Below are 23,641 nucleotides of genomic sequence, written 5' to 3'. Positions count from 1 at the left end.
CTCTGCCTGCTGAGTGCTGGGATTAAAGGCGTGCGCCACCACGCCCGGCTAAATTTTAAATTTTAATTTAATTTAATTTGATGAGTGCTTCCCCTATATATAGGTTCATGCACCATGTGCATGCTTGGTGCCTACAGAGGCCAAAAGAGAGCATTAGATCCCTTAAGCTTGGAGTTATAGATGGTTTTGAGCAACCATGTAGGTGCTAGGAATAGAACCCTATTCCTCAGGAAGAACAACAGGTGCTCTCTTATCTTCTGATCCAACTTGCCAGCTCTGCTGTTTTTTGTAGAAGATGGCTGAGAATACCTAACTAGGTTTCTGGGAAGATTTAGCAGAATACCTCAGAAAGATATATATGTGCTCAAGCATGTACATATCCCATACATGCGAATGGAGTGCCACATAAGCTTTTGGAACATAGGTGCATTTTGCTGTTCAAGACACCCAAATTCAAAATTTAAATCAATCACTTATGAGCTAGACTTTTGCTTAACCTCTCATTATTTTCCTGGATAATGGCATTATTTTTTGTCTTGCTGTGTGCTAGGAAAATAAATGACAAAATAAATAAAATGTCATACATATAATCACTTCATAAATATCTTTCCCCTTCCCTCTTCAGTGGGCTAGTGAGCTAGTGTGTGTGTGTGTGTGTGTGTGTGTGCATGGATGTATATGTATGCATGTGTATGTATATGTGTGTGTACATGCATGGGTGTATGTGTATGCATATGTGTGCATGGATGTATGTGTATGCATGCGTGCTCATGTATGCATGTGTATGTGCATGTATGTGTGGTACTTACACATACATGTATATGTTAGAGGTCAGAGGACAACATTGGGCATCATTAATCTTTTGGTTTTGGCTTTAGTTTTTCAGAGTGTGCATTTCCTTGGCCTGGAACTCACCAAGTAGGCTAAGCTGACTGCCCAGCAGACTCCCCAGTACTGGGGTTCCAGGGCACACTTCATTTTTAGATTTTATTTTTTTATTTTGTGTCTGGATATGTTTGGGTTTTTTATTGGATATTTTCTTTATTTACATTTCAAATGTTATACCCTTTTCTGATTTCCCCTCTGAAAAACACCTTCCCTTATTCCCTCCCCCTTCCCCCTGCTCACCAACCCACCCACTTCCTGGCCTTGGCATTCCCCAATACTGGGGCATAGAGCCTTCACAGGACAAAGGCCCTCTTCTCCCATTGATGTCCTACTAGTAGTTTTAAAACATTTAAAACATTGGTTCTGGAGATCAAACTCAGGTCTATAAGCTTGCTCAACAAGCATTTTACCAACTGAGCTATCTCCCCCACCCAGTTGGGCTGGGTTTTGAAGGATACTTATGAGTTTGTAACATACATCCTTGCACTCTTAAAAGGGAAAGTGGCTTTTGAGCAATGCATTCAATGGGAATTTGCTTTAAACCTTGGAGAGTAATTTGAGCAGCTTTTGCTGCCTTCCCTGTAGAACAACACTTTCAACTTCTTCATCTCTTTGATAGTGTTGGTGCACTGACCTGGTGAACCTAAGTCAACTGTGCCCATTCAGGCAGCTGAAGTCCCTGTCAGACAGTGATGTGACTTTGACTATGAGATGAGGGCAGAAAGTATGACACTGAAATCCATACCATTGCATGAACTAAAAGGATTTTGAAAATGTGCAAAGGGAACAGCTGTTTTTCCACCCTCCTGTGCTCAGAGTGAAAGGTTTAGTCAGGTTGAACTAATAAGAAGCTTGAAATCCCTTTATACAGAATAAGTCTGCCCATGCAGGAAAAGACACCACTGAGGACTCCCACTTGCAAGACGTTGGGTTAAGAGAAAGACAAGTGTGACAACAGCTGAAAAACAAAAGAAAACAAAACAAAACACAGAGTGAAATTGAAACTACCTGAAGGGGGAGGGGCAACTCCTGAAAGGGATACAGTGGCTGTTTACGGAGTGACAATAAATAAATAAATAAATAAATAAATAAATAGATAGATAAAAATTTAAAAAAGAAGAAGAAATAAAGAAAAGAGAAGAGAAGAGAAGAGAAGAGAAGAGAAGAGAAGAGAAGACAAGACAAGACAAGACAAGACAAGACAAGACAAGACAAGACAGAGGGAAAAAGACAGCACTCTGTGTTGGAAGAACAGAGTAATCAGAGGGCAGAGGGCTGAGGATAATAGCTGTAAGGCAAGCCTGCTCTGTTGCATAAGACAGCAAATCCATTAAGATCAAAACGAACAAAGACAAAAGGAGCTCTCAGGTGGAGGCAGAATCAACATCTTCATTCTTGGTACTCTCATAAATACAAAAGTAAGATTATGGTTTCCTCTCCTCTCCTTTCTTTCCCATCAGGTGAACTAGCACCATACTCATCCCCCCTCCCCCATGACATCAGGAGACATTGAAACCCCTGCCTCCAGCACCAAGCCCTCGAATGGCAGCAGTCATTGCTCCAGCCTGAGCCTCCTTCTGCACAGAAGGGTCTCTATAAAGAGCACCCAGAGCATTAGACCCAGAGCAGGAAAAGCAGGGTGAGGGAAGGATGGATGTTCAAGCTTTCTGCCCTCTTTGCATAGACCCTCTCTAGTGTGCTCCTCTCCCCTGTCTCCAGAGCAGGCAGGGAGATTAGTCATCCTTAATAAGCATCCTTATTATCTTCCTGCCTCAAGTCCCCATTCCCTTTCACAGAATCACATTCTAAACTAACTGCTCATGTTTATCTATTTGTTTCTGTAGGAAGTCAATGGGCAGGGCAGCCTCAGGCAGCTTTGCCTAAGTCTATGGTAGTACCCAGGACAGCAGGTTTGGTGAGCTGATATGCAAAGTCTAGGGAAGACAACTTGGCTCAAGGAAGACTTACATTGGTCCCAGAGCTTTTACAAAATTCAAAAAGGAGTTTATTTATGTCTGTTGGTATTTTACCTGTGTATGTTCTTGTACCACCTGCATGATCAGTACCTGCTGGGACCAGAAGAGGACAGTAGGTCCCCTGGAACTGGAGCCAGAAATGATTGTGATGCTGGGAATTAAACCCAGGTCCTCTGGAAGAGCAGCCAGTTCTCCTAATATTAAGCCATCTCTTCATCCTTGCCTTGGGGCTTAATATTTGCATCTTAAGGAGGATTACATGAGTTGTCATTTGAGGTACTTAGACATGGTATTTAAGTATAGTAGTCACAACTCTCAGAGTGATATGTTCAAAGATAAGCAATGACTGCTTGAATCTATGGATTGAAAGACCTGTACATACCATGGTTGCTGCCACAAGCTTCCAAAGCTACCCTGGCTTTTGATGTGGCATGCCCTGGTCTGTCTTTTGTACCACAGCTTATGCTTTGGAGCAGTCACTACTAACACGGGGGACAATTGAATGCAAGCACAGTGAGACTGCAAGTCAGCATGGCATATGAGGTAGCTGCTGGGTAACTTAGCAGTGGTGACATGCACAGCAGAGCCACACTGGGTAGAGACAAGATCTGTGAAGGGAGGATTGCTCAATGCAGGATTCCATCACATCTACCTGAAAGCACAGCACTTAAAATTACCAGTGATTTTAGAGTCCTGTATTTAGTAGCATATGGCATGGTTGACCATGGGTAACTTACATAGACGAGCTGATGGCACAGAAAAGAAGACTTCTGCCATTTGTATTACTTCTGTCTCGTGTATGAGAGCATGAGGGCAGGCTCGCTGAAACAAAAGCCTCCATCAAGCCAGAGGACTGAGTGGGTTAATGACCATTCTGACAGGATCACCCTTCCCAGCAGCCAACTTCTCTCCTTGTATAAGATACCTCTTCTTACCTAAAATGTTTGTTAGTCATGAAACTTGCCTTGGGTGACACCTATAGTGGCTTTGTCGATGATACCTTGATGCCGTCATTGGCCTGAAGCTCTGTGAAAAATTCCATCAAACACCCCATGGGAAGAGAGGATTAGGAGTTGGTAAATCTCAGATTTCTCATCACCCACCATCCTAGTTTCTGATTCAGAAGGTCTAAGTTTGGAAGCATGTGAAGCTGATCCAAGATTAGACTCACGGAGCATTGGGGGGGTCATAACAGAAAGAGCATGCTGTTTCTTTTTCTTCTTTCTGAGCAGTGTCTCAGACTGACATTCCTTGTCCTATAGCTAATGTCAGAACAAGTGGCATTACAATTCTTCACAGGGAATTTTCACTTCCGCACTTTTGAAGGAATAAAAGGAGAAATGTTGTTCTTGGAGTTGAGATAAATGATATTCTGGAAATGTCTGAATGTCCTGTTCTTCACACTGATTCCTTTCATTTGCATCATTTGAAGTCTTGGGAAATTAGTCTCTTAAGGAGCTAAAATTTTAAGAAAAACAGGGGTAAAACCATTTCTATTTTAGAAATATCTGCCCAGAAGAAAGCAGGGTCTTTTTCTGTCCAAAGGCACATGGCATTTTGAACGGTACTCTAAGGTCCTGCATGATAAATAGTGAACTTCTAGAGGAAAATAAATTTCATGTTATGCTTACAGAAAGAAAACTGTCAAGTTGCACTCTAGCTCTTACAATACTTTCAGGTGAGCTGATGTGTCATGGAGTTATAGCTATTGCAGTGCCAGGACTGTTTTGAAACATGTGAAACAGAAATACAGGAGGTATCTCCCATATAGGAGGGGGGTTTTGGTGAATAAAATTATGAGAATTCTTTTTGGCATAATAATACCATAATAATTAACATAATAATACACCTCTGCTAGAAGAAGTCCTCAGCAAAATAAAGACACATTAGTGCCCACATTAAAACAAATGCTCAAGTTAAAATATTTTTCTTGGTCTCCCCTGAAAGCATCATAATGAGGTCCATTCCCAAGACTGGGCCTGTGGGAAGGAGCAAAATGGGAGCCACTTTCAGACAGAGTCAGAATCGAGCTGCCCATAACAGAACACCGACTCTGTAAAAGCACTCAGGTTTCAAAAATCCAGCACTTTGTAAGCTAGATGAGGGGGAACAGACTTTCATCTTCTCTAGCTTTGTCCACTTTTATTAGAAGCTGTAATGCAGTCTGGGTTTGGGAGGCATGACTGTTTAACAAAAGGATTGTAACCTAATTTGTTGGAAGGAAAGGAAAAGCAGAAAGCCATTTTGCAAATGTTTGATTCTCAAAACTCTCTAGCCTGGAGTGTTAGCAGAAAGGGAGTGCATTTCGCTCATACCATGATAATTATCTTTAGATTTCTCTGCATATATTCAGGTGACAGAGTTACCAGACCCAGTTCACAGGTGAAGAAAATGAAGTTTGGAAACTCTTAGACATTAGGTTAAGTGAAATAAACCGGGTATTACAAGACAAACATTGCATGGCCTCCTCTTTCAATAAGTTGGCAAGGTCTTGCTTGGTACTCTCCGTATGTGGAGAGGGTGCTGTGATATGCTGTGAAATGGGGCAGAATGATTGACTCTACAGACCAGTGGTTTATCATTGGGCCACTTTTAGATACCAGGACAACAGATGTAATCCTTCAGAAGTATGCAATATGACTTTTGATTTCTAGTAAGTACAAACTGGGAAAACCATAATCAAAAAGCTGATACCTAAATACTTACCCCATGGAGTCTCTCTTTCTAAGCATTTAGAATATTTGGGCTTTGGAATTTGGACTCAGGTTCAAATCCTCAGTGTAGTAGCATCTGTGTAGACTTAGCCAATTTACTGAATTGTATCTAAAGCGTCTAACTCATGTGACTCAATGGTAGTCAAATAAAATACAGTGAGACCAGTGCTAAGCTAATACGCAAGAATTAACAGTAGACTCATATCACTGCTATCAAGAGACCCACAGCAGCAAAATGCAAACTTAAACTTTTCCTTTTCCGATTATATTAGTGGTTCTCTGTAGTTCTTCATTCAAGCTATAAAACTATGTTTGGAAGCAACCAAATCAGACACTGGAAGTAGTTTATAGATTCACTAATCAACCAACATGTAGCCTCCTTCTGGCATTTTTTTTTTAATTCAGCCTTGAGCTCTCCAGAGAATACTCAATGATCTAACAAACATTGGGTGCATATTAATTTCATTTATTTCACTGAGTATTAGATAAAGAAAAAGACAGTGAAGAAAACATTATTTCTCCTACAAGCATAGTAAAAAGCCAAGTGTGGTGGTTCATGACAGTAATCCTTGCATTCATCAGGCTCAGGCAGGGGTATTGACTTGAACTGGAGATAGCCTGGCCTATATTATGAAATCTAGTCTCAACATACACACACACACACACACACACACACACACACACACACACACACACACACACACACAGGGTGCGGGTGAGGATATCCTGCTTAAGTTCTGTCCTAACTCTCTGTACTTACTCATATTGGAATAAACTACATTTTATCCATGCTAGGAGCTGTAAGGAAGGCATCATTAAATATTTCAAGTTTGGTGCATAAATGGATTGACTCTAAGTGCTCTCAAGCTGCAGCTTAAAACAATCAAAGTTGTCTGGAGAGCCTTAGCTAATATCCTGGTCCTTTGTTAGTGTGGGCTAGATAGTCTTATCTTTGATTGCTTCCCTTCCCCACTGCTATGCAAAGATCCTTCTGGCCCTGGAATTTTCCTCTCTGTTGGTTATATGCTTAAAAAGCTAGAAGGTAAGGCCTCCTACTGCCTGACCCCTAAGCAGGCAACCCTGGAAGAGGACCCCTTTTGAGAAGCCAGATGTTGAAACAAAGAAACTCTAAAGGTAAGGGAGCAAGTTCACCAAAGCAGAGCCAAGCTTTTCTATTCATAGAGGGGGGGCGGGGGGGGGGAGCTTTTGAAGTTGTCTGAAGGCCATGCTCAATTGGAAGATCAGAACCGAAGATCTGACCATATCGGAAATTAGCATTGCTAATGAAGTTTTCAGAGACTCAGATATTATTTTAATCTGCTTACCCTCTATAAATACTTAGCTTAAAAAACACTGTTGACTATTTTTAATCATCTGATAATGGACAAATGTTATTTCAAGGCAGTAGAAATTGTGCTAATATCATTTTTCAAAAAGAGCCGTCAAACAGGGGCACACTGTTTCTATCAGTTTTGATTACATGTTAGAGAGTAGCAGCTGACTGAATGGTCTGCTCAATTGGAAGGTAGAGACAATCTAGGTGACAGGATCCTTGGCTCCCAAGCCCCACTTGTGGACAAGAACTTCAAGGGAGCCAGGCATTTCTGTGGGGCTAGAGCACTGGTGCCCAACCTATGGATCATGAACCCTTTGTAGGTCAAACAACCCTTTCATGGAGGTCACATATTAAATACTTGCACTACAATTAATTACAGTAGCACAGTTAAAATTTTGAAGTAGTAACAAAATATTTTTATGGTTGGGAGTCACCACAACATGAGGAGCTGTATTAAAGGATCAAAGCATTAGGAAGGTTGAGAACCACTGCGCTAATGTTAATGAAGCAATTGCTTTGCTCCCTTGTCTTATGCTTCAAGGCTAAGTCACTTTAATGAGCTCATTTTATTTACAGTTGCCCAGCCTTGCTTGTTCTCATGTTGATTTGTTGTTTGGGTCAGCCACTTACTTACCCACCAAATACCTGCTGAATATCTACAACATTCTGAAACTGCACAAATGTCCTCTTGAGGCTTCCTTAGATGAGGAGGTGGCTCAGTTGGTAACCTGCTTGCCTCATAGACATGATCTACATCCACACTCTAGAACACAAGTGAAAATGCTGAGCCTGGAGGCACACACTTGTAAATCCATATCATGAAAAGACAGAAAGACAAAGACAGCTGGGAAGTCCTAGAATCTCTGGGGATTGGTGACCCCCTATCCTAACCTAGTAGGCAAACTCCAGGCCATTAAGAGCCCTTGTATCAAAGAAACAAAGAAGATAGCTTCTGAAGAATGATAGTGAAGTTTCTATTGTCACTGACCCCACATTCATGAACACTATACATGTACACACACACACACACACACACACACACACACAGAGAGAGAGAGAGAGAGAGAGAGAGAGAGAGAGAGAGAGAAGGAGGTGGTTTCATGCTTCTGTGGATGCTGCTTCTTTGAGCAAAGAGATAATTAAATAATACAGAAGTAAGGAAGAGAGAGGAACAGAGGGAAGGAGGGAGGAAAGACAGAAGCCAGAGCTCACAACACAACAAAAGGTATTGTTATGTTAATGCAGACATATTAATGCAGAGGGCAGAGCTGCACAGAGACAGCAAGGATTACTTTCTAAATGGGACCCTGGGAGAAAGGGAAGAGTGAAGGACAAACAGGCACACTGAGAGCAGGAGAGTTTCTCAGGAGCCAGGGCTTTAGGTAGAAGAGTTGCAGGTGAAAAGCCAGTTTGTGGAAGAGAGAGGAAAGAGAAATAAAACAGTAGATAGAGCCAGATCCTCAAGGCTTTGAGGGCACAGTGAAGAGCTTGCATTTTTCTTAAGTCTACTGGATTATAATTGAAGTATCATTCCCAGTCAAGTGATTGTTCTGATTTACACAGCACAGGACTCACTATGGTAACTTCTGCATTTCTAGACTACTAGGGAATTAACAAGACCCACAGAGAATCCATTGCAATAGGAGATGCTGGTGATGGGTAGGAGATTCTTGGGACATGTGCATGCTTGGTCTGGAGCAACAGTGAGCTGGCCACTGAGCACTCATTTAGGGGGAAGCTAACCTAGTGAGAAGAGCACCCTTTGCCTATTGGCTTTGGAGTCTTATCTAATCTATGTTGACCAAGAAAGTCTTTTTAGAGAAATTATAAAATCTAAATATGAGGAAAACTGAAACACAAACATTAGGGATGTACCTAAGGTCATGCAGCATTATCACTAAAATAGCAAGATGGAACCTTGTGCTGTCCTTAAAATTATGCTCCGAAGTCTCACAGGGCCCTTGTCTTTATGCAAATTAGTGATTACAGATTAGTTATCCCTGTCCACTGAATAAATCATGCTTTAAGCACCACTGTGGTACCAATGCAGTAGATTGTTTGACAGTTGGGTAAGTGTATTGGCCTAGTCTTACATGAGGCTTTACTAACTATTGACCATGTGCTCACAGGCAAGCCACATAATTCTTTGGGTCTTGGCTTCTTTATCTGTCAATTGGGATAACAATGATGTTTTAGTTCTCTGAGGACCAAATAAAGTGCTATATGAAAATACCACTTAGAAGACCACCTAGAACAGTCAATGATGCCCATGATTATTATGTAGAACATGCTCTTTAAAACTTGAAGTAAGTCTCTTCATAAACAAAGCCGACTAGGAGTGCTCACTGGCCATCCTTTAGAGATAGGAAACTGTGAAGTACGAGGTCTCCAAATGCTGCATAATAGCGTCTTAACTCTGCTGCTTGTCACATGGCAGAACAGTGGCCTTTGGCATGAGGTATCAATCCTTCCACCAATTCTGCCTTCAATAATTCTGAAAATACTGATTTCATAAGTACTCATAAGTGCTTAGTGATGGGTAGCCTTTTACTGGCTTCATCACTTAATTTCACTCATTGTGATGTGGTAACTTTTCAATAAGCATATGCTAGTGACCATGATTTTGTGTGTGTGTGTGTGTGTGTGTGTGTGTGTGCTCAAGCACTGAGGGATAGGATCCTATGAGAATTTCAAAGGACCATAGAGTTCACAAAATTTGAAGATTTTAAGCATCCTGAAGACTTGCTTATTCACTGGGAACAAGATCTCACCCTGTGACCCTGGAGCTAAACTTAGTGTTAGCACTCTTTCCCCAAGTGCTTGAGGCCCTGGGTTTTATCCTCAGTACCGCTGAGCAACACACAATGGAGAAAGACCAAGTGAGGAAGAGACAGCAAACCAAAGTTCCTGTGCACACACTTGGATTTGAAAGCACTGTCTCGTCTATCTTTCATTCCTTCTTTACATCTCCCTACCAAGAACTGTGAAATGTTAGTGTGCCATTTTACAGAGGGAAATCTAAGGCACAGAGAGCTAAAAAGGCTGTCAGTTCTCACAATCTCCCAGTGAGAGGAGAAGCAGCAGGAGATTTCAGTTTGTTTCACTCTTACTCACATTTGGCGGGTGTTCTTTGATCCCACCCTCCCCTTCATCACAGGAACAAAAGTAGTGCTAGAAAATAACTGATGATGTTGTTACTATGTTGTGTCCAGATGTCTACATGAGAAGAGGAAAGAGACACAGACAGAAACAGAAAGAGGAATAAATAAGACCCATGGCAGATTCTGGATTACTTACCGTGGATTAAACACGTGGCACTCTGTTGGCCTTTCTGTTGGGACGTTAGTACCTGAGCAATAGACAAAGCTGGCACACTAGACCTCTTACTCAGGGCAGAGGGAGCACAGACTTGCAGGATTCCCTCTGTAATTCAGTACAGATATTCAGGGGACAATATCCTTCAGTGGGTTAGACAATATCCTCAGGGCACCCAAGAGGAGTCTCTCTGTGAAGGCTGACCCACCCTCCCAGAACAATAGCCTCTGGATATCCAGACTGATGCCCCTTGAAGAAGTGAGTGCCACTTCTTTCTGTAAAAGAAAGAAATTTGAGTCTTGTTTAAGCCTCTGCCAGCTTTTCAATTTTGTGATTTTCACAAGTCTTCATTAACACTGTCATGATGAATGAGCACCAAGTTATAATTTGTCCCTTCCATAGTCCCCAGAGCCTGAAAAGCTATCTTCCAGTGCCATCACCATAATGATTATTTATGGACAGTGCATGAATTTCCAAATGGGTACCATGCACAACACCCATGCATTTCCATAAAAACAAGGGCAATTTTTAAAAGCAAACATACATTTGCCTCATCTATGCAAATCTATTCCAGAGGATTTAATGAAACCACTGCTTCCCTGTACCCTAAACATGCAAGTTCCTGGCTTGGGTTCAGCTCACAGTTTGATTTTAAGTGCTGTGGTGAGAGGAGGGGGCTCTCTGAGTAAGAGGGGAGCTGGTGCCTCTGCTCATGATGCAGCGTGCTTGTGCAAAGCAGCCTGCACTTGCAGTTGTGAGCAGAGAGCCAAGTGTGGGAGTGCACAACGGAGGTAACGTCCTCCCCACAAAGCAGCCAGCTTCACATCAAGGGAGTATCAGGTTCCTGTAGTCAGCTGTGGGCTGTCAGTGTCTACTAATATGACTGTTTTCCCATCTCTCTGCAAGAAGGCAGAAGCTGCTATCTGATTGGTATAGCATCTGACTTTCCCTCTGCATTGATTTCTTGTCCTTTTCCTTTGCTTCATAAAGAGAGGGACAGGAGCTGGTGCTGAGGACAGAGAAGCTTCAGTTTTAGTATGAGACAACCTCTTTATTTTTTCAGGAGAGGGAAGTTGGATTATCAATTCTTTTGTAAATGTGTATGGTGATATTTGCTCCGGTAAGTTCATCTCTATTGATTTGCTTCTCTCTCTCTCTGTCTCTCTCTGTCTCTGTCTCTCTCTCTCTCTGTCCCTCTCTCTTTGTCTGTCTGTGTCTGTGTGTGTGTGTGTGTGTGTGTGTGTGTGTGTGTGTGTGTGTATCTCTGTCTTTCTCTCTCTTTCTCTATGTCTCTGCCTATCTCTGTCTCTTTCTCTCTGTATATATACATGTATAAGTACATTTGGGGTGTATAATTTTCTTTACCAATGTGATTTAAAAAAAAATTGGTGATAATTTCTTTTTCCCCTTTAACTTTGCTTTCTTTTATGCATGTTTAAACCACAGAGACTGGGTTATATAGTATAATTCTCACGTTAGCTACAAAAGTATGTACTGGGTTTCTGGGTTTCTTTTTAACACAGTAAGAAAACTATTTAAGCAAAGTTATATTAAGCTTCATAAAAATGTAATGCCATTCCATCTCAGCCTTTTTTTTAGGGCACTTAATGTTCTGAGTATATTCATTGTGCCACAACTTGCTTATAATTTTAATTAAAGTTTCTTCACCAGTATCACTGTGAGAATATCTTCAACTCTTTAAATATCTTCCAAATACTATGTTAAATTCATAAGGTCTTATACCAAACTACAGTTAAGGAATGAGCTGCCTCTCCAATTCTGAGACATTTCTTAAAAGAACTGAATTTCTACACCAAAAAGTATCCATATTGTTAAAGTAAATGTCTTGCATTGTATGAAAAGCTGGGCTTCACATGGCCATTGTTTCTTTTCTGACTGTCTTCTTTTGGGTGTTTGTGCCACCATCTGCCACATGCCTAGTGCTGGCCTCTAGTGTGGCCATGGCTCAAGCTAATCAGGAGGAAAGTTGCTTTTATTAATTCACACTGATGCAGAATGGGTTTCCGATCACATCTGTTCAGATTCATGATTTCTGAATGCATCACCTGGTTAGCTGAAGGCAGAGGATGGTCCGGATTCCTTATTGTTAATTCAGAAGTCTGGGAGAAAATCTATTAATATGATTACAGTAGATACCGATGGTAAGGTGATTAACTATTTGTACTAATGGAAACAAACACGCTTTACTCTTTTTTCTTTTTTTTTTTCTTTTGTCACACAGCAAATCTACATAGCTTTTTTTTTTCAAAGTAAATTAACTACAGGATATATTTGTAACAAAAGTTAGGGTACCTATAAATTAGAAGTGAAAACTTGGCAATTTTTAGACTTTTAAAGTAAAGTTGGGAATTTCAATTAGAACTCTGAGGCACACATTCTTTTTGAATAACAATTTTTTGGGACTGTGACATGGTTTCAGATTAACTCTAAGGAGAGAGTGATATCTACCCAGGAATGAACTGACCCTCCTGAGTGCCGCCTTCAGGGTGCCCTGCAATGCACCTCTTACTTGCATGCTAACACAGAGCTGCTCATTTTGATGATCAGTCTGAATTTTGATTACTGTAGCTTCAAAAATAAATTCCCCCCATGTCACCTAACTATTTCCATTGTCTGATCCCAGTGAATGCGTTCCCAGAACAACTTCAGAGGACGTATACACTGCAGGAACTAAGTATGCCTTAGCAGGTAGGTTGTTGGAAAAAAAATCAAGCGTGGCTTTCATTCTTGAGCTGAGTGAAAGCATTAGGAGTGGGCAGGCCCTGTCCTCTCTCCAGCACACACAGCTGACTCCCTTCTTCCTTGCGACATCCATTTTTGGATGATATTCTTTCAGAGCCAGTGGTAACAAGTTGCATGTAAAGTCATGAGCTGTAAATGGAGTTGTCACCATATGAAGCTACTCCACAAGATTAATTAGTAGAGTTTGAAGGAATGGTGAATTACAAGTGTCTGCTTTCTTCTTTGTCAGCTTATTATGAAAGACTCAGGGTTCCATACATGAAAGCACTGTCACTGGACCTCAGTAACCTCAATAAGTTAGTATTGTCAACCATTAGTTTGAATTGGGATAAGTCTGCATGGTCTTTAATTGTATCCCTCCTGACAAGTCCTGGATACCATGTCCAGAAAAGTTTGTCATACTCTATTTTAAGGAACAAAAATCCCAATGCTGTGGACAAAAATAATAAACTGGTTTTGAATTTTTCCACAATGAAATCTTCTTTTTGTCTTAGCAAAATGAAAAAGGCCTTGATTGTTTCCAGTTTGTAAATACACACTTTGGCTTATCTCTCCTGGTCTTCATAGCCACTCAGAAGAGGCTAATCTCAGCTCCTAACTTTTAAGATAGGAAAATGGAGACAGAGAATGTGTGCAACTTGATAAGATGACACAATGATGCACATGAGATGGAGTGAGTGGCATGCTCATCCTCCGGTCAGGGCTTCACCTTGTCAGCATAACCTATGGGAAGCTCATAGGCCATGGTGATTTTCAGGCACTTAACCATAGCACAGTGCGTTTCCACGGGTATCTTTTCTTCTTCTGACAATAGATAACCTCCTTTTCCTCACACTGTGCTTTTGTAACTCCAGGCTAATTATGTGCCTAAAAAACACTCAATTTGTGCAGCTACCAAGATGTGAATGTAGGGAGAAAGACAGCCTGGGGAGAACAATATGCAGATGTGGCTAAATTAAGGTATCCCTGTAACTGAGCAAGACAAATCTGTCCCCTGACTTTCAGTCTTTGAACAAAGAATGCAAATAAAAATGCCAAGAAAATTTAGAAATATCAGTGTCTCAAAGCACCCAGCTTGTCATGGATGCAAAATATAAAAGGCAATTTCAACTGAATTGATTCACTTGGGAGAACTTTATAGAATTCTCACTTTCCTTTCAGTCGCCCCTGTGATTTTCTTTTTGTTTTCTGTCTAACTGGAAAGGGCTTCAATTAGAATATTGCTTCTCTGTAAGCCAGGTAATTAAAAATTACACACATCTGCTGATATGGGAGCTGAGCAGTGTGACAGAGTTGAAGCCCTGAGTCCTTTGCACCCAGGCACTGAGCTCCGAATTTGAAATCCATCTGAGCCAATAAAATTCAGAAAAGTCTTCCAGGGGAAAATTTTGACTAACACAGAACCAAGATGTTTCAAATTTCACCTCAAGCAGCAGCATGGTGGCAGGGCACAGCACTCGTGGTAACTCTGGGAGACACTGTGTTGTCTCCATTCTACCTGACGGGATTCTGAACCCTAAGAATGTGGCTAGAATAAAGTCTAGCTCAGGATATCTTTACTACATTTTACCAAAACTCAAAGGGATATAAAGAAAGCAAAGGAACAAACACAAACCCATTGGTGGCATCCAGAGTCAAGCTCTGAAGTGATCACAATATTGAGGGTTTTTCTGACGTGATCTGCTTACTAATGAGTAGCAGTTTTGAGCTACCATTTACAGAGAGAGTTAGGCAGTTAAAAGCTCAGAGTACACTGCACAGTGAAATATTCCTAAGCTGACAGTTTCTTTGGAGGAAACAACACAATTCTGTAGTCACTTTTCTCCTATTCTTGAATAAGACATAATCTTGTGGTTTAATCAGCAAGTGTGCTATTAAATCCAACACCAGTAAAGAAATGTGGATTGCTTTGATTTTTTGATGAGTATTTATGAGGGTTCTAAATGTAGCCAGAGCTACCAAACAGAGACTTTTGCTTGAAGAAAATGTGTTGGGCTCAGCCCCAGGGATCATCAAATGTATGCCATCCCTTAAAAACTAATTTTGGAAACAGTTTTATAAAGGAAATCATTTTCAGTCTGCCTTCTTGAGAGAGATCACTAAGTCCCAAATAAACAGCATTGAATCCTACCCCATCCAACCTGTTTACTTCTGCTTTTCTTCTAGATATAGATGTATGTCCTTAAACATATCCATCGCTGAGTGCTTACAAAGAACCCCTTGCATAGAGATAAAGTGGCTGGTATAAAGACAAGAGGTATGGAGAAGTCTTAAACTTCAAAAGCCTTTCTATGGGTTAGTGTGCAAATGGAGCAGGGGTCTTGTTAGTATTCATATAAAAATCAATTCTAGTTTTGAGTCTGACATCAGCACAAGAGCAATGCAATCCTTTAAAGGAGGTTTTTTGATCATGGGTGTGTGTCTTTATATATTTTTGAAAAAATAGAGAAAGGACCGAGCTGAGGTAGGAGCACCCCGATCACTCCCCACTCCACAGAGAGATGGAGCTTCACATTAGGTTTTACAGTGATTGTGCTAACACAACTTCTATCCTAAATCTGCTTACGAAGCCACTGAGGGGTCCGCCCAGTGCATTTCACTGGTGAGGATGAGGTTGCCCAGTAGTATTAGAGTCATGTACTATGGCCCTGTGAAGAGATGGCACGATATAAGTTTTTTAGAAATTGAGCAAATTTAAGGAAAGGATTGGAATGTTGGTTACCAGGTTACCCCTTTATTTAACAACTATTTAAGGATCCCTACCAGACACTGGGTACCGAGCAAGATGTGGACAGAGTGAACAGATATAACACATTTACTTCCATAATGAAATGTCTTTATTTTCCATTCCTCACCTAAGCATAGCTTTTGTTTCACATACAGAATGTATTTTCTGAAAGTCAAAGTTTAGCTAGCCTGGTAAGACACCGTCAGGGAATATGTGCTATTGGTCTGTTCATGCTTAGAGAAGGAATAAGAAGGAATCCACTGGTTTTTGGATGGGCTTGCAGTCTGCCTAATAGAGTGCTTTGAAGGGAAACTGGAAGAAATGCTGTCGTGCTTGTCTTACAAGCAGTGTTTACCACTCCTGGAAAGCAGCGTCACAGTTGGTGTGATTTGCCTCCTTCCCAGTGCTTGGTAGAAGAAAGACAGGAGAAATACTGAGAGGCTAGAAAAAGAAGATTGAAAAGCAAACAAAAAGGTGCCAACAGGCCCTAAGACGGTCCCTGACAACCAGGGCTGTCTTGCTTGTATTATCTGGTTTTCTTTGGTCTTCATTCAGATGGTTTTGGAGGACCCTGTCTGTACTGAGCATATTACCAGGTACTACAGCATGGGAATAAACAAGGTTCACCTCTTTCTGAACATGAGGAACTTCTAATAGTCCAAGATTATGCAATCCTAGCACTATTAGTGTGTTCCCATATCATCATCCATTGTGGTGAAATCACATTGTGGGATATTTAGTAGCTTTCATGGGCTCTACCCACTAGATGTCAGTAGCAACCTCTTACCCTAAGCTAAGACAGCATAAATTGCCAAAAGCCTTCACCAAACTGCTTTTCTATCAGAAGAGAACCATTGCCAGACACTTACTAATTACCTTTGGCTAATTCTTCCTGTGGCATTTCTTCTTTTAATGTTAGGATTCTTAGATTTGTAGTTTTCTTACTGATACAGCTTGTTTGAAGCTTGTGGAGCACCTGTAAGCTTCTCCTGGTCACTACCCCGTGCTTCTGTGTAGTGGAGCATCTGTGAGCTTCTCCCTGACTCTACCCTTTTGTGCAACACTTTACTACTCTGGATAGCTTATCTTATCTCATTATGTTCTAGCAAACAACAAATGAGACAATATTAAAATATATCTCCTTAGGCAAATGACTGGCAGACATCTAAAAGGTGGTTATGTGTCTAAAGCCTTACAGCCAAAATTGAGTAGAACTTGAATTCACACTAATATACCCTACAATTTGAATATTTTTCTCAAAATCATTCAAAATTATAACATTTAATGAAAAATGCAGATATAACTACAGTGTGCCATTTTCTCTTTTAGTCTATTTTTGAGTAGTAAAGACCATTTACCAAGGAGTGATAGAGAAAAGGGTGGTGGAGCCTTAGCCTCCCACCTCAGCAGCATTAGCTGGGTGGTTTCAGATGGTTAACTTACACCTGTAGAGATTCTGGGGTATAAAGTGATACATTGTAGAAACTGCATGGGGCATCAGTTGCCTTTGCTGTAGGGTTAGACCTGCTGTATGAGTGATTATCCCAGAAGGAAACAAATTAGAGTCTCAATCTCATGTCCTCAAAAAACTCTGAGTTAATTTCTCTAAGAAGAAGGAAAAAGCAAAGCTTGGTGACTTGCCCAAGGCTCTATGGAGAATTCACTTCAAAGGAAAGACAGCAGCAGAGCTGAGGTTCCTCTCCTTCTAGCTCAATAATGTGCTAAAATGTTTTAAATGGAGGGCTGTGGATTCATGGATCTGCTGCATACTAGAGATATATGTGCTCATTAATACAGAAACTCAACAACTGGTCAAAGCACAAATACAAGTGTCTGGGAGATCCGCTACAAATGGGGTGGGCGATGCTTAGCTTAAAAGACCACCGTGGAAGTGGGAACAGAAAGACTGTAAGAGCTAGAAGTCAAGGAGGACCCAAGGGAAACAGGCTTCTGTATAATGGGTTATTGCACTCTTGAATTAACACCAACTGTGGATATCTGCAGGAGAACAAACCAATCCACATTCCATCACAAAACAGGAGAGGGGATCATGAGCCTCACCCTCAGCTGAAGAGCTGGGACAGTTAAAGGCTGCGGGGAGAGGGAAGTCAGTTTTCATTGAGATTATACATCTTCGTAGGCCATATTAAGGCCTATATTCCAGAGGATGGTCCAATATCAATGGGTAAATGGGAAATAAAATTTAGACTTGGTAAGTTATTTTTAAAAATAGAAAAAACATGAAGTCGGGAGGGTTGAGGAGAAGCAGAGTGGAAATGAAAAGGGTTAAGAAGAGGAGGGAGTGACGTTGGTCAAAATACATTGTATGCATGCATGGAACTCTCAAGAAGTTAAGATTTCATTAATAAAAGAAATGTATATTGGGATTGCAGGCAGGCATCCAGGGGAAAGGTCCCAGACTTTTAGTTGGCTGCACCTAACCATTTTTAGGTGCTGGTTTAACCAAACCTCAGTCTCATGAGAGTCAAAAGAGACAGAGTTCTCCTGGATGAAGTTTGGCAGAGGACTAAACACATAAACACAGCAACTGCAATTTGCAGTGTCATGTTTACCTCCTCCTAAGCTTAGAAAGGAGCAGGTCCTTCCTTGAGTGTTACATGGTATCCAGACCCCTGTTGAGTGGTTTATGTGTTCTGGGTAACCTCCTGGACTCTTGACACATTTTCCAAGATACAAAAGCTTAGGTAAATTATCCTGGCAGAATTCCTGAGAAAAATGTTTCTGCCTGCATTGTCTCAGAGCACTGAACTTCATGAGAGAAAATAAATCCAAATCCAGAAGGGAAAGTATGTCTGGCCACAAGTGATGCATATAGGCCTCAGTCTCTTCTGTAATATGCAAGTTGTAACTTTCATCCATAGACTCCAGGAGGATACACGGAAAAGTTCTTTAGGGATTTTGTGGGCATTGTTTCTCTCCCTAAGTCCATTTTGCTATTGGTTTTTACCTGATATCCTCAGCGAGTGTACAAGGTTTCGGGAAATGTTCTCTCCATTTACCAGGAAAAGGACTGTAGTTATAGGATGGGGCTAAAGCAGCCTAGAAGTGCTTTGCTGGAGGATCATTCTCCCTCAGAGGAGACTGATGCCAAATTATAGATTTCAAACACAGAGCACATTACTGGAGAGTAACTATAATACAACCAAATGCAATATGTATAAAGCCATTCCCTGCGATCTGCTTCTCACACAGAATATTTCTGAATCTTCCACCCCCTTTCCACTCCCATTAGTCCTAGCTCAAGCCATTGCCTTTGTAATTGTGGAGATTGCTATAACCTTGAACCTCAGTCCATTACCTGCTAATGCTCTGGGACTTTAACCCTCTGTTATCTCCACATGGTCCAGCAGTTTCTCAAAATTCATGACTGTATCGAACTGGGGAAACCCAGGTGCCTTCCCCAGGTTACACATTAGACCTTTCTACAGGAAATTCATAGGTTTTTTTTTTTTCATTTCTCATGTTTTATTTACCAAAGCATCCCCCAGATACATTTGATCAGATAAATCTAGTTAGCTCATATTTTTGGAAGGTTATTATCTGCTAGCAGTCATGTCCCAAGATTCTTTCCTCTTCTCACTTCTCTCTGACTCATAACTTCAGATTCTATATCCAAGGTTTTAAATGGCTCCTTTCCTAACCTCTCTGGACCAGCTACCTCTCTAAGGTAATTTTGCCTTCCATTCCTGTTGGCTTTACACTTGCAGAGCATCTCCCATGGTTTTGTTTCTGAGATATCATCCTCTGTAAGGCAAAAGTGCATGCTTATTCATCCAGCCATACATTTATAGCCATTCATTTGTCCATCTTATGCAAGGCAACTGTGTGCCAGGCACTGACACAGAAGGTTTGTAGTTGGAGGCAACTAAAACTGATGCAGTCCACACCATCAAGATTTACACTCTAAGGGCTGGCTGAGGGGCACATTTAAAAATCCTTAGAAAGCTAATTATTATTGTAGTAAATGTTAAGTTTAAGAGCTGAGCCATCTTGGGTAATAACTATATGACAGGCAAGGCTCCAAGTGTTCATGCATATTAATTTATTTAATCCCATAACATTTCTGCAAAAGAGTTTAAAGGGGAGAGTATGAGAGCCCATTGAATATGTAGGACGTAGACTCCTTTAGAGAATTCAAGATTCTTGGAATGAAGATGATTTAACAGGAGAAACGCTGAGTTCAGGTGACTAACATCTGTACAGCATTGTTTACAGGGGCTGTGCTGTATACCTTGCAGGACTTTCATTTTCCAGACAAGACAAGAAAATCACTATTATTAATTTAAAGGCATGAGAATGCTGAGTCACTTTCCCACAATGTATAAGTGGTGGCTGTGAGCTGTACCTTCATTGTATTTGACTCTGATGCTGAACTCCTTCCCACTATGATAATGTGTGAAAAACTGATAAGAAAATATTCCAACCTAGTCTCTGTCTTTGGTAGAAGGGGGAGAATAAAGGACATCTAATGTGTGGCTGAGTAAAGTTGATAGTGACTGGACTGGTTTTTGTTTTTTATAGTTTTTAAAAATTAAAATTTAATTGCATGATCCCCGCTTCTACCTCCAAGCTCTCTCATGTTCCCCTCCCACTCTCTCCCTGCCTCTCTCAAATCCATGGCCTCTCTTTCCTTAATTACTTTTGTTGGCTATGAATCATATAAACTCACAAATTTGTAAACGTAACCTGCAACCTGCTGAGTCTGATTAGTGTTGCATGTATGTGCATGTTTTCGTGGATGACCACTTGGTACCAATTAGAGAATCCATCCTGGGGGAAAGTAATTCTCCCTGTATCAGTGGTTGTTAATTGTCTGTAGAGATAATTTCTTGTGTCTTGTGTAAAAATACTCACCTTTCAGTGCAAAGCAAATTGGCCAATGAACTGAGGCAGGATTAGAAGGTGGGATATCACACACAGAGGGATGGATTCTGGGAGAAAGGCAGGCAAGGGAAGTTTGGCCTCAGACAGAGTAATATGATTACATGTAACTGAGGACCGGGAAATCAGCCATGTGGTGCAGCTTAGAATAGAGTAATGGCTTATTAGGTATGAGCTAGTCAAGTAATGTGCTTAGCTATATGGCCTAGGACCTTGTAAAATTATTTGAGTATTGGAGCTGTTATTTCTGTAGCTCGGGGCCAGGAGGACAAACTCAAACTTACAGAAATACACTATCATAATTGTCTATATCTCTTTATCTGGGGTAGAGGTCCAGAAGTTCCACCTTTGCATGTGTATTGATTTTTTTCTTATTTTTGTGGTCGTGTTTAGGCAGCTATACTCTTGAGTTTTCATGGGTGCAGCTTCCCTATTGTGTCTAGGAGACACAATGTCTTAGCAAACTTTCTGGACAATGATTTCTGTTAGATATAGAAAGGAACTCCTTGGGGACTACAGGAAGGGGTGGTACTTAAGTTGTCAGGTTTGATAGACATTGGCTGAAGCACTATTACTGCCCCTCAAAGAGCTGACTGACAACATCTTTATGGGCTTTACTCCAGAGTTTGTAAGAAAAGCAAGATTCCATACTGGAGAGATGGCTCAGTGGAAAAATCACGTGTTGTACAAGCATGAGGTCCTGAGTTTGGATCTGAGAATCCCATGGTAAATACAGTGCAATGGTGTTCTTCTGTAATCCCACTCATTCTATCAACAAGGTGGAGGCAGAAAGAGGCAAATCTACAGAAGTGCATGGTCTAGCTGCCCTACTGGATACTGCTGGAAAGGGTAGGAGACTTCATCTCAAACAAAGCTGACGGTAAGAATGCAACCCATAGGTTTGCCCTCTGACATCCACATAAATGCCATGGCACAGCCACACATGCAGATGTAAAACAGACAGACAGACAGACACACACACCAAAGAGACAGATAGAGAGAGACAGATTAAAAAGAATAAATAAATGCATGCTTTCCAGATCTACTCTGTACCTAAGATCAGAATCTACATGTAAGTAATCTCCAAACTCAAACCACGACGAGGGGCATGACTTGAGCTTATGTTTTCAGTTGGTTGTGACTTCTGCTTGCTCACTTGTTTGACTTGCCCATTTTAGTTTTGCTCTGTGTCTCCTCAAAAATAGGGTCAGGGTCAATAAAACTCCTCGATCAGGATCTGGAATTGTTAGGAGGAAGGCAATGGAGAAGCCCAGCCTGTCATTACCTGTGGAATCAGTTACTATTTATAGGCTCCAGAATGCCTACATTAAAATCACCTAGGGACTTCATTACGTACAATGTTTAGATGAGAAATAGACTCTTTAGAGTAGCAGCAAATGTCAAAGGTATGATATGATCATGAATTCATTCACTGAGAAAAAACTGAATTCAGAGGACAGTTGTGTACCTCTCTTAAGGTATTTATTCATGACAAGAGTGCAGTGCAATAAATATATTGTCAACTTAAGTTGCAATCTGAAAGAAAATCTACAAAGAATAGTGGCATTTTGACAAAAGTCATAGAACTACAGAGTAGGAATATGTGCACTCTTAGTTGATATTCATAGGCTGAAGGAAAAGGACGAAAATAAAATAAAGAAAAAAAAAGATAGTCCTTGTTAAAAAGATTAATAACAAAGGTGCCAGCAGCTTGAGTTTGGACCAACTACCATGTTGTTACTGTTGTTGTTAAGATATGCTTATTTTTATTTATGTGTGTGAATTTTTCTTTTATATATGTTAAGCACATATATGAGGCCCTGAGAAATGAGAAAAAGGCATTGGATGCTCTGTAGTTGCTGGAAACCAAATCTGGGTACTCTGAAAGAGTATCCAGTGTTCTTAACCACTGAGATATCCACCCATACCAGTTTTCTGCATAAGTATTATGTGTGATTATGACCTTTCTGTTAGCTTGTGGTTCATGTGTCTTTATGGTTGTCCAGAGTAAAGAAATGAGATTACTTCCACAACATTACCGGACAGCTACTATACCAATTAAATTTAAAATTGAATTTGTCTCCTCTGAGAAAGAGCAATCATATGGAGCTTGTATTCAGATGGCGCTCAGAGATCAAATCCAGCTTCTGTTCCCCTCTATCTGTGCATCTTTTGAAACATTTTCCTTTTTGAATCTCAATTTTTTTTCATCTGTGAAATGAGGACAGAGATGAGAGGAAGGAGACACTGGCATTTCTGATGATGGCAGTAGATGTGTGAAACACAGCCCCTTTAATAAGTCAGAGTGTGTTATTAGTTATCAAATGGAATGAATTGTCAACCATGATTCTCTGTATCTTTATTTTCATGACAACTGTGAGACTACAGATTAAATATAAAGACAAACCCACTCTGAATGTTATTGAAGTGATGTTCAATTTCATACAGGGATCTTGTCACTTCATTCATTCATTCATCCAGCAAATATTTCTTAGAATTTTCATAAAGTGCAAGGAATTGTTTTGCAAGCAATAGGAGCTGTATGTTAATTGGAGAGGTAAGAAAAGGAAGCAAGATATAAAGATTCTTAAGTGTCTGATAGTGTTATAGGAGAAATATGAAACAGGGAGGGGTGATGAACTATTCTAAATCTTTATTTCCACAAGTTAATTCAAATAATACATTTTCTGCTGAAAATTTACAGCAGCAATGAGAGTGTGGGGCAGGGGGACTGGAGAGATTGATCAGGCTATAATGTGCTTTGCTCAAGACCAGAGTTAACATTTCTAGAAGTCAGACTTAGAGGCACAACTATAGCTCCAATGCTGAAACAAGAGGGACATTTGGAGGCAAGTGAATCCGAGGGTCTTGCTGGCCTGGTAATTTAGGTGAGACTGTAGACCCCTGGTTCAGTGGGAGACCCTGTCTCAAAAAACAATGTGGAAGTGATAATGGAAAACACCTGGCATTGACATATGACCACCTCCAGCATCTACAGCTATACACACATGCACACACA

The 23,641-nt window shown here is 40.7% G+C and overlaps 1 protein-coding gene across 5 annotated transcripts in view; it reads left to right on the top strand.

The window, feature by feature from the left end:
- Synpr (synaptoporin) overlaps window positions 1-23,641 on the top strand; it is a 350,940-nt gene that overhangs the window by 157,801 nt on the left and 169,498 nt on the right. Inside the window, exon 1 of one of the 5 annotated variants that reach the window (XM_021182225.3) lies at window positions 10,977-11,349. The exons of the other annotated variants lie outside the window; for them this stretch is intronic. Within the exon in view, the coding sequence (XP_021037884.1) occupies window positions 11,326-11,349 (24 nt within the window). The 5' untranslated portion in view covers window positions 10,977-11,325. Of the gene's footprint in view, window positions 1-10,976; window positions 11,350-23,641 lie in introns of those variants that run through there. 5 annotated transcript variants of the gene reach the window in all.

The sequence above is a fragment of the Mus caroli genome, unplaced genomic scaffold (genome assembly GCF_978045245.1).
Source record: "Mus caroli unplaced genomic scaffold, Mus_caroli_1 scaffold_12, whole genome shotgun sequence".
Classification (NCBI taxonomy): Eukaryota; Metazoa; Chordata; class Mammalia; order Rodentia; family Muridae; genus Mus; species Mus caroli.
Note: the sequence above shows the minus strand (reverse complement) of the source record. Positions and strands in the feature narration are given on the sequence as shown.